At 38.5% G+C, this 12216-nt stretch overlaps 1 protein-coding gene across 6 annotated transcripts in view; it reads right to left on the bottom strand.

Moving 5' to 3' along the window:
* Positions 1–12216, bottom strand: part of NPNT (nephronectin) — a 111558-nt gene that overhangs the window by 22342 nt on the left and 77000 nt on the right. For all 6 annotated transcript variants that reach the window (XM_027837448.1, XM_027837451.1, XM_027837452.1 and 3 more), the window contains one exon: positions 11489–11905. In XM_027837448.1, coding sequence (XP_027693249.1) covers positions 11489–11905 — 417 coding nt within the window. The remainder of the gene's footprint in view (positions 1–11488; positions 11906–12216) is intronic.

The raw sequence follows: 12216 nt of genomic DNA, 5'->3' as shown, positions 1-12216 counted from the left end.
TATTATTTGTTCTGTAAAGTTTGGATTCAGTCAAAGGGCTGCACTTGAGGACGTAGAGGGTCACATATGGCCTTGAGGCTGCAGGTTCTCCACCCCTTGATAGGGAGAGAGGGATACCTTGGATTTGGAGTGGGAAATGGAGGATAAGGTTCTTATACCCAAAGCAAATATTGGTTTGTAGGTTTGGGATCCCTCGTAAAGAAAAGAAGGAGGGGCAGTTAGGTGGCGCAGTAGATAGAGCACCGGCCTTGAAGTCAAGAGGACCTGAGTTCAAATCTGGCCTCAGACCAAACACTTGACACTTACTAGCTGTGTGACCCTGGGCAAGTCACTTAACCCCAATTGCCTTAAAAAAAAAAAGGAGCAAATATCCTAGCGTCATTCTGGCCTGACTGAACACTAACCTTGTTGACTAAGCTATGGCATAATCCCACTACCATCCTACTTTTCAAAAAGAGTAGCAACTCCTGCTGGTCATGTAGAGCAAGAGGGCATCTTCAAAAGGATGGGGAAAAGACATCTTTGCAGATAAATGAATAAAAAGTAATTAGGGGAGGTAAAAGGAGAACATAAACACCATTAGATTGGAAGGTAGAGGACATGGAGGAGACTAATAGGTTGAATTGTAAATAGAGGTTTTCAACAATCCTGAAGACTTAGAAAGATCAGATATAGGAGAATTCAGAGGAATTCAGAATGCAGAAGGATGCCTGCTATAGAGCATCTGTAGAAGGAGGGAACCAGGAGAAGCAGCTACAGTGGAAAGCTCTGACCCTGACTCCTGCTGGAACCCTCCACAGAGCAGTAAATGTGACTCCATGTTACTGTTCACCATAGCACACTGCCATTATAGCTTCTTTAGACATCCAAAAATGTTTGGATACTTGACTTTTTAAACTCCATTCTAAGGCTGGGTATATGCCTGAACTTGACCCAGAATGAGTGTCTCAGGGCTATATTAAGGTTAGACTTACTGATTGGGATATAGACCTTCCAGGCTGTCATTCTCAATTGTCACAGAATTTAAACTTCTTGGCTAGGTTTCCCTTCAGGTTGTGGTTCAAAGATAGGGCCTTGAAGAAAGAAGTGGAAATAATTGCCAACTTCTCTCTTTACTGCCACCTGTTCATTCTTGCTTTGATGAGTAGTTTCTGGGCCAAGTTGTTAGATTTTTGGTATAAGCATTTACACCTCAGAAATGGTTATAAATCAGGGCTTGGTTTAATGTTTTGTCAATTGTCTAGACCTAAAGAAGTGATGGAGAAAATATTAATAATGCAGATTAAACTTAAAACTTTAAGTGTGAGCTGTATACATCCTCCCCTCCCACTCAAGAGCCCGTTTTTCAGCACACATCTGGATATATCTCATGTAAACTTTTTATCTCCTATAGCATCTACCATTAGCTCTCTGCACACAGCTAGTACATAACAGTGTTAAATGAACGAAAGTTGTTGTTATCTTGTGTGTTGTTTACCCGGAAAGGAAACTGTCATTGTTTTATAAGAAGATTAGACACCTTCACCAGAAAGAAAGAGGTGACAATCCTGCTGTTTTCTGCCCTGGTTTGACCTCATGTGAAGTATCATGTTCAGTTATAGGCAACACAATTTAAAAAGACCACAGACAATATGGATTAGTCTAGAGGGTAATGGAATAGGGACCAACCTTTATTAAGCACTTACTAGGCACTAGGAGCTGCTCTAAGTACTTTATAAACATCTCTTCTGAGATAATAGGAGGGAGACCAAGACAATCTGGGGACTGAAAACCAAGGTTATAAGAACTACCAAAGGAATTAGGGATGTTTATCTGGGAGAAGAGAAAACTTATGGGAGAGACAATTGTTTCTTTAAATATTTGAAATGCGGGCACATGTAAGAGATGCCAGGCATTTGTACTAATTGGCAGAAGTAGCACCAAAAAAGGGGAAGTTAGAGAGAGGTAGATTTTGGTGCCAAACAGAGCTTTCCAAAAGTGCAAGAGGATTTTGGTAGGTAGTGACTTCTCAATCACAGGAAATCATCAGGCAGAATGACTAGTTGAACACAATAAAGAGAAAATATTTCCTCAGGTTGTTGATTGGATTAGTTTACTTCTGGGATGCCTTCCAATTCCTGAGATTCTATAATTTTATATTTCATAATTCTTATTTCTATGTTTCACATTTTGAATATATAACTCTAGCTTAAATAGCCCCTTTTATAGAGATTTTACATGTTGTTATTTTTGTTTGTCCTTCGTTCTCAAAGAGGACCATGACATCAGGAAGGTGGTGTCATAACATGCAAGTGAATTGCATTTAAGTGAGGGAGGGCTGTGCAAGGTCACCAGCCTCACCTTCTCCTCCGGAGCCATCTGGGTCCAGTGGCAAGACATAGATCAGGATGATTTTAGATGGTCCCAGATGCAGTGGGAGACCTTGGCCTTTTCAAGCCAAGGTCTTTTCCAGTTCTCACTTTGAGGCAATGCCCTTTCAGTGATTAAGGCTAGCTGTTACTATTTGTCCTTCAGCTGTTACTATAACCTTATGTAGAGGATTTTGAGTATTGACAGTTGAGTCAGTATGAAACATTGAAAATGGCTTAACCAAACTTCATTCCCAAAGAGACTAGAACAGTTAAGTTCCACTGAAAACATGTCCGGGATGGACTTGGAAAGTTCATCTTTGAGAGGCAGTGTGAAGGGGCTGCTTGGAGAGAACTGAATTTAATTACCACATTTCCCAGAGTAACTGATCTTCCCTTCCCGATAAGAACTAAGCTGAGTTATTCTTTTATACTCTGGAGAAGATATCCCAAGGAAAATTCCTGAAGGGAATGGAGAGACTTTTAACTGCCATCCCGAGGTGAACTCAACTAATTGTTACATCTGAGGAGAGAGAAAGAGTTAACTGACATTTCTGAATAGCACTGAGTAAGATGTCATTCTGAGAGGAACAGAGTTCCAAAGATCATGGAAAAGTTGGATTGTGGCTCCAAGGTTTTGGAGTGCACAGAGATGACTCTAGCTGTGATCTTTCTCACAGCTGATATATTGTTTAAAAATTTATCTATGTCTTTATGTTACCTGTTACTGCTAATAAATTCCATGGTTAGTAACACTGTTATTTGTCTAAGACTACTAGCTCAGGGTTTGAGACTGAGGAGTGATTTAGCTTATGGGAAATGAAGTTTTCCTCAGTTTTGCCAGGGTGGGGGCTTGGAGCTAATTAATTGATTAATTAATGAGAGATTTTGCATTTTAAGTAATTTTTAGGGGCAATTTTTGATCATATCTATTATAGTGCTTTTCAATATATTTAGAGAAAAAAACTTTATGTGATAATTACTCAGGTGTAAACTGAAAAGTAGGAACTTGGTATGTTTGTCCCTAAGAGTACCTTAGGAATATTGTACTGCACACTCATATTTCCAGTGTCTCTGAATATACAAAAAAAAAAAATTTTAGTGATAAGTAAAACATTCATTTACTGACTGTGTTTCTAATCTTTCTCTCTGTTTATACAAAACCTCTTACAAAATGAAGAACCTTGATTTATATGAGCCAATAATTTCATAAACACAACCAAATACTACAAGACAAGAGAGCCGGTAAAGTTATGTCCTCATTTAGAGACCAAAACTAGAATTTTCAATTTTATGTGTCTCAAGTAAATACAATTAAATATGAAGACAAAATGTGATGTTATTCATATTACAGTATTCATGCCTGCTAACTCAAGGCCCTGTATAGATCTTACAAACAGCTATAGGAATTTTAAAAACATACAGAAATAAAATTTTAGAAAACACTTAAAATTTCTTGCTTTGTTGAGTTTACACACAATTCAATTTGTTCATTTTTGTGGTGAGCCATTTCTCTTTGCCTAAGACCACAAGATCCAATTAAAAAATAAATCAAAAACCTTGAAATTTTTTAGAAATCACATCACCAGATCCTGCCCTATACGCAGCGATAACTCCCTCATTCAAAATACTGAAAGACATTTAATCTTGAGAGAGATGGCAGACACATCTAGGAGCTCCTTGAGGCTCTGCTGTTTACTAGGAAGGAAACTAGTTTGGGGACCTTTTTACCCCTCAGCAGAAACAATCTTTTTACTCATCACCACATCATACAGAATATAGGCTTCAATATTTTCATGACTAAGGACATCATTGCCATTCTAGTCACATACTCTGTACAATTTGTAGAAGGGGAAATGAACAGAAAAGTACCTTTTTCAGAGTGCTTCTCTCTACATTAATGAAAAATATGTCCCCCCCCTTGCAGGCAACCTTAACCTTTCCGTCTATTTTCTCATGCTCTGTGCTAATTTGGACAATAATCTGTTCAGATGATGAGTTGTTCTGATCCTGACAATCAGAATCCTAGGACACAAACATCAAAATATACATTGCATTTCTATGTTCTATGTTCACTATGTACACTCCTACATCCTTTCCTCTCACTTTCTTCTTAACTCTCTGCACTCAGGCTTCAGATCTTATTATTCAATCAAAACTGATCTCTCCAAAGTTACCAATTCATCTCTTGATTACCAAATCTAATGGTCTTTTCTTAATTCTCATCCTTCTTGATCTCTCTGAAGTCTTTGACACTGGTGACATTCTCTTGATATTGTCTTTTCTCTAGATTTTTGTAATATAGCTCTCTCTCCTAGATCTCCTCCTACCTGCCTAAATGCTCCTTCTTATCGTCCTTTGCTAGATCTTTGTCTAGGTCATGCCTGTAACCCCGGGTGTCCCCCCAGAGCCCTACAGTGGACCATCTTCTCTTTTCTCTTCATGATATTTTACTTGGTGATCTTAAGAGTTTCCACAGATTCACCTGTCTTCGCTATGCAGATGATTCTCAGATTTATCCATCCAGTCTTAACTTCTCTCCAACTGCCTGCTAGACATCTTGAACAGATAAACCACAGTAATCCTAAATTCAACATGGCCAAAGATGAATACATTATCTTTTCCCCAAAACCATCCTTTCTATTAATTTCCCTCTTACTGCTGATCATACACCACTGTCCTCCCAGTCAACCAATCTTGCAATGTAGGTGTTATACTTGTTTTATCTCTCTTAATCCCCACATCCAATCAGTTGCCAAAGTCTTTCAATTTTACCTTTGTAGTATCTCTCACACGCTCCCTTCTCTCTTCTGACACGGTCACAACACTGGGACAGGCTCTCATCACCTCACATCTGAACTACTGCAAAAGCCTACTGGTTGGTGTCCCTATCTTGTCTTACTCCACTAAAGTCCACTGTCCGTTGAGCAGGCGAATTAATCTTCCTTAAGTGAAAGTCTGACCATGTCTCCTCCCCTTTCCCCATTCAATAAGCGCTAATTGACTAACAATTATTTTTACTGGCTGTTATAGACACACACCAAAGTACTAAAAGTTAGAAGTGATGACTTCAGACCTACTCTGAAGCTGAGTAATCATCCAATGGTGACATATATTACAATCTGCTATCAAATGTGATTATTTTGCATAGGAACATGCTTTTTAGTCAATAAGTAAGAATATCTACCCCTGTTGGTTGGTTGGGCAGCTAGTTGGCACAGTGGACAGAGCATGGAGCCTGGAGTCAGGAAAAGTCATCTTCCTGAGTTCAAATCTAGCCTCAGACACTTAACTAGCTGTGTGAACCAGGACAAGTCATTTTACCCCTGCTCAGTCTCCTCCTCTGTTAAATAAGTTGGAAAAGGAAATGGCAAACCACTCCAGCATCTCTTCCAAGAAAACCCCAAATGGGATCAAGAAGAGTCAGACGTGATTGAAAATGATTGAACGTCAACAAGCTGGTTGACCTACCTGCAATTTGTCAACTTGTGAAAGAATCTTAAAGGCAATTAGAAAATAATTAAAGACCACTTTCTGTGAAGTTTTTAAAAATATATAGTCTCAGCCCTTTAACTTATAGAATTTTAAAAAGTATTAATAATAAAGCTTTTTAATCCTGCAATGAAGATGTCCCTTGTGTTAGATAACATTCATATATTTTGACCCATTCAGGATGAGAATAAGGATGAAAATAGGGCTAAAATAGAATAAAAATAAGGATAAAAATGATGTCACCAATGTGACTTCATTGGTGCAGAGAAGTCCTCAATAAAGAATCCTCCCCTCTACCAACGCAGGTTGGCACCCTCTCTACAGTCTTAGAGAACTACCTAGAACACCAAAAGGTTAAGCAATTTACCAGTTATTTAACAACCAGTAACAACCAGTGTGCAACAAAGGCAGGACTTGAATCCAGGTCTTCATGACCCCAAGGCCAGCTCTCTATCCACTACACTATATAGCCTCTGTCACATATTCAAAGCCAGGACAAATTGTGAGCCAGTGAAATTCATCCTCAGTCCCCCATTTCCTTCCCTTTTCATCATGCCTATTTTGGGAGACTCACCATAGGTATCTATCCCATTACCCTACATCTACCCATTTATCTTTATTTCCCCTCAAGACCTCTTACATCTGTCCCTACCTTCCAAATTTACCTCTCCTTTAAATTGGTTTACCAATATCTGAACAGTCAATCTGTTGATCTAATACATGCAACGGTGTTAGTGGCGGTGGGAGCTGGGTTGCACAATGCATAGAGTGTTTGATTTGAAGTCTAGAAGACCTGAGTTTGAATTCTATCTCAAATACTTACTAGTTGTGTAATCCTGGGCAAATCACTTATTCTCTCTTGGTCTCAGTTTCTTCACCTGTAAAGTGGGGATAAAATAGCACCTACCTTACAGGGCTGTTATAAGGATCAAATGAAATAATAGAGGGACAGTGCTTTGAAGATATTAAAGTATTATATGAACACTATTATTGTTGTTGTTGCTGTTAATAATAATGGGATAACTGCAATTAATGGAATTTTATTAATCTACCACTTTAGGATAAGATATGCTTAGCAGCAGTCTTTTTTTTTTTTTTTTTGGCGAGGCTATGGGGTTAAGTGACTTGCCCAGGGTCACACAGCTAGTAAGTGTTATGTGTATGAGGCTGGATTTGAACTCAGGTCCTCCTGACTCCAGGCCAGCGCTCTATCCACTGTGCCACCTGACTGCCCCTACTGTGGTCTTCTTTATACAATACCCTACACCTTCTTTTTGGTTTGACCCATTAGTGACTCTAATAGGAATTTCAGGCCTTCTATGGCAGGGCCTTTTCAATCCCACCTCCTATCATATAAGTAAGTCTCCTCTCTTGCCCCTCACTTTTGTATTTTTATCCTCAAATCTTAGCACAGTGCTTGGCACATGTTTCTTTATCACTCATTTAGTTTTTCCGTTACAAGTATAGTACAAGGTAGGGAGAGATGCTGGCAAAAGAAGAAAAGTCAGACAACATGCTCCAGGAAAAGAGGAGAAAAGAATACTTCTTAAAGGTTAAATCATTTTCAGGTTAAATCAAATTCTTAAATCTCACTTTTTGAAGAAAATTAGATTAGATAATGGATTCCCCTTCTCCCCTCTCCAGCTTCTGAACTGTTTTAGTTCAGTAATTTTCTTTTTATCCTTACAATTCATCCCCAGATATCTTTATAATCTCCAAAACCCTCATATTATTTAGAAAACCTGAGGCTGACCTTTGCATTCCCACCCCCTCACTGCAGACTGGAGGAATGCAATGTCACGCATGCATGCATGCAATATTTGAAAGAGTCCAGGGAAACCCTGAATGCCCATGAGCAGCATGACTATAACATTCCTGCAGTCAGGAGGGCTGATCCTGCCACTAACCAGCTAAGTGACTGGAGGCAAGTCATGTCACCTCCCTTTCTCAGTCTGTAAAACCTGGAGATTAGACTAAATCTCTAAGGTCCCTGGGGGGAGAAAGAACTGGGGAGAAAGGCCTTTTAATATTTTACAGCTCTATGGACAGCAGTTCTCCATCTACCTTGAAGGAAAAAAAAGAATTCCTCTGTTTTGAATATCTGCTGCATGCTAAGAAACCCTGAAATGAAGGAGAACTGATATCTTACATGGTAGTTGTAGTCCTTTGTTCTTGAAAAGGACCAAAATGACGTCGCTATGCTAGAGTCAGGTTTCAGTGGGTGTGACTGGCTGATCAGACCAACAGGAGCTCGGAATGTTCTACCACAGGTCGGGCACAAATAGTCCGTGTGAACTTTTGGGGTGGATTCTCTAAATTTGCGCATCCTGCATTTCCTTTGAGCTGTTTCAATTCTGCTTTGCCCATTGAGCACAGCACCTTCTCCAATGAGGGTGTGCCATGCTGAGCAGTCCTGTGCGAGTGTCTCACGTGTCATGCAATCAATTCCAAAGTTCTTAAGAGACACCTTGAGAGCGTCCTTGTATCATTTCCTCTGACCACCATGTGAATGCTTGCCCTGTGTGAGTTATCCATAAAATAGTCTTTTTGGCAAGCATACTTTTGCATTCGAACAATGTGGCCAGCCCATCAGAATTGCGCTCTCTGAAGCAGAGGTTGAATGCTTGTCAGTTTAGTTCAAGAAAGAACCTCAGCGTCTGGTACCTTAACTTGCCAGGTGATCTTCAGAATCTTCCTAAGACAATTCAAATGGAAGCTATTCAGTTTCCTGCCATGGTGCTAGTAGACTGTACAGGTTTCACAGGTTTCACAATGAGGTCAGCACAATGACTCTGTAGTCCTTCAGTCTGGTATTCAGCCTAATACCTCTTCTCTCCCATACTTTCCTTTGGAGCCTCCCAAATCCTGAACTAGCTCTGGCCGATATGTGCATCAACCTCATTATCAATATGTACATCTCTGGAAAGTACACTATCAAGGTAAGTGACCTTATCCACAGCATTCAAAACTTCTCCATTTGTTGTAACCCAATAGTTCCAAATATGGATGGTGTGGTGGTGGCAGATGGAGCACCTGTGTTTTCTTTTCTTTTCTTTTTTTTTTGGCAATAATTATTAGGCCAAAATTAGCACAAGCAGCAGAGAATTGATCCATACTTTGTTGCATCTCAGCTTCAGAGTCTGCATTGAGTACACAATCATCTGCAAACAGAAAATCACGCACCAACACTCTCCACTTTGGTCATGGCTTGTAGCCTTTTCAAATTGAAGAATTTATCATCAGTGCGCTAACTGACCTTGACGCTCTGGCCTGATTACTGAGGCAGATGGGAATCCCATTTTGTGGTGAACACAAAAAAAAATATACAAAACATTTGCAAAGATATTCCACTCATCATAGGCACATGGTATGTGCACACACTTACAGGCAACACAAAATCCAAACCTGAAAGACAAACAGTTCTTGTTGCAAGAGAACTCATCAGGTATCACATCAAAATAGCAGCCCTGAGTGAAATAAGGCAGGCAAATGAAGGCCAGCTTACTGAAGATGGAGCTGGATACATATTTTTCTGGAGTGGCCGCAGTGAAAGGGAGTGCCACGAAGCTGGTGCAGGTTTTGTAATCAAAACTAATCTAGTTGATATCTTATATACTCTTAACCTAACTACCAGCTACACTGTATTAGCATGGTACCTGTCACATAATAAATAACAAATGCTTGCTTTATTAATAAATCTATCTACCTAGCTATGTATGTGTGTATGTATATATGTATGTATGCATGTATGTACATATGTATGTACCTATCAATCCGTGTATGCATATATGTATGTATCCATTCATCTATGCATGTTTGTATATATGTATGTATGCATATGTCTCCATCTATCTATCTATGATGCTCAGTATGAAATGAAGAGAGTATTTCTTGGCAGGGGCAGCTAAATGACATGAAGTCATGTTATTCATGGCATACACTAAACTTGGCAGAGGACCAGAGAGATCAATGCCTTTGCAGGGCAGTACTTTCACATTACATTTCCTCTTCATAATGAATATCTTAAAACCCATCAAAATTTGGTGCATCCCACTTTTTTCATGGCAAATTTCACCATCCATCCAACTGCCTCTTTGTGTCCACCAATCGGGGTGAAATATGGTATTGTGAATACACATATATCTATATATATCTATATATATAATATCTATATATATCTATATATATCTATCTATATATATATATCTATATTATACATCAAAGTACCACAAAGGTACTTCGATGAGGAACCATAATATATAATTTATGATAATGTAAGTAAAATGGAATGTTCCAGTTAAGTTGTTGCTCAGACTTGCAAACAACAGATTGTTTTTTAATTTACACAGAACTATTTTAACCTAATAGCAATGTCTTCACAATCATTAGCTCTTTCTATATCAATAGGTCTGTTACATTAGGGTGTTCAGGAGCTTCCAATCTCAGCCACGTTCTTACAAAATTAGGTGTGTTCAGAAGTTTGCAAAGAATTTGGAACTACACTGATATCAGATAAGAAAATCTCTAAGAAACTACCCTGTAAGAATCACTTCCAGAAAACAAATCAACTCTGTATCATCACTATTTTCCAGAGCAGCATCTCCTGCCCACCCCCCACCCCATCCCAGTCTTTTCCCCAGTCAGTTGAAAAGGTGCAAAGATAAAGAGAGAGAAATATGGATAGATAGATAGATAGATAGATAGATAGATAGATAGATAGACAGATAGATAGATAGATAGATAGATTGATTGATTGATTGATGTAGAGGCACTTTTGTAGTACAGAGCAAAGAATATTAAACAAAGTGGATGTCATTAAATGAGCAAAGGCTAAATAAAACATGCTATATAAATGGAGTGATGTAAGAAATGGTAAGTATGATAAATAAAGAGAACCACAAGAAGTCATATGGACTGATGCAAAGTGAAGTGAACAAAACCAGGAAAACATGACTACACCAACGTCAATGGAAAGAACAAAAAAAAAACTAGTCAGAATTGAACGGTTGTGAAATTTTGATGCCCAATCTTTCTTCAAGGAAATGATATGAGAAGATAGCTCCCCTTGATTCTTTTCAGTGATAATGGATTATAGATGGAGAACTTTCATAGTCTGAGCTTTCTGTGATTATGAATAATTTCTTTTTAGTGTAAATTCTACAAAGTTACCAGGATGACAGTGCAAAAATCATAAAATAAAGAGTTGTACATATATATGCATATATATGCATGTACACATACACACACACACACACATATATAAACAGATTTCAATTAAAAATTTAAAATCTTCTAATATTTAGAACTGTTGGCTCTAATGGGCTGCTTTATAAGGAACTTACCTCCTGGTCACTGGAAGTGTTTGACCTGAGGCTTAATTACCATATGTTAGGAACATGGTAGAAGGGATTCCTGCACAGGATGGCTAGAGGATAATCTCTAAGGCCTTAAGCACTTTTTTCTATTCATAGACAAAAAGAAAAGCTGGGAAATAGTTGTTTGTAAAGTTCTTACAACATTTCATTACCAGCAACCGTAATTGATTTTGTTGAATAATTAATTCTTTTCATGAGTTCAATTTAACATCAGGTTTAACTCTATTGATATCCAAAGAAGCTAAGAAACAGAACACTATTAATGTTACTTACTGAATACGTCTCCTCTGGGTTTCTGAGGATCTGTTGGTATTCTGTTGTCAACCGTCATTCCTCTTGGAGAAGTACTTTCCACTGGTATTTTGGTTGACAATGAAGGTGCCATTGTTGATGGTTTGGGCTGTGGTCTTTGTGTTGTCACTGCTGTTGATGGTGGCGGTGTCATCCGGACAGTAGTAAGTTGAGTTGTGGTTGGTGGAAGTGGTGTTGTTGGCTTTGGTGTAGGTCTCGGGGGCTTAGGAGTAGGTCTCTCAGTATGAACAGTGGGAATGTGTGGTGTCCTTAGAGGCCATCTAGTACTTGCAATATCAGGAATTGTATTAATATGTCCTCCACTACCTTTTGGGAAAGTACTGTTTCCTTCTGATACATGAACTGGTTTCGAAGGTTCAATCATAACCTTTGGAATATCTGAAAGAGCAAAAAGGAAAGAATCAAATCAACATGCAACCATTTCTCTCTCCAGGATGAAAAACAACAGAAGGCGTTACTCTATTGTGCTTACTGAAAAAAATGTTAATTATTTCTATACTTATTCTCTATGAATGCAAAACAAGTAATACAAAAACCCATGAAAAAAACTAAGGTTGGTTTAGAGTCCACATTTAAATATTTCATATTACAGTCCAGCCATCTTTCAGGTGAGTAGATAAACTTCAAGTGTATGTTCAGCTGCTTTATGGGACTTTCAAACCTGAATGTTATATAGTCATATACTGCCT

Source organism: Vombatus ursinus, unplaced genomic scaffold (genome assembly GCF_900497805.2).
Source record: "Vombatus ursinus unplaced genomic scaffold, bare-nosed wombat genome assembly UNPS02014821.1, whole genome shotgun sequence".
NCBI lineage: Eukaryota > Metazoa > Chordata > Mammalia > Diprotodontia > Vombatidae > Vombatus > Vombatus ursinus.
This window is presented reverse-complemented; position numbering and strand designations above follow the sequence as displayed.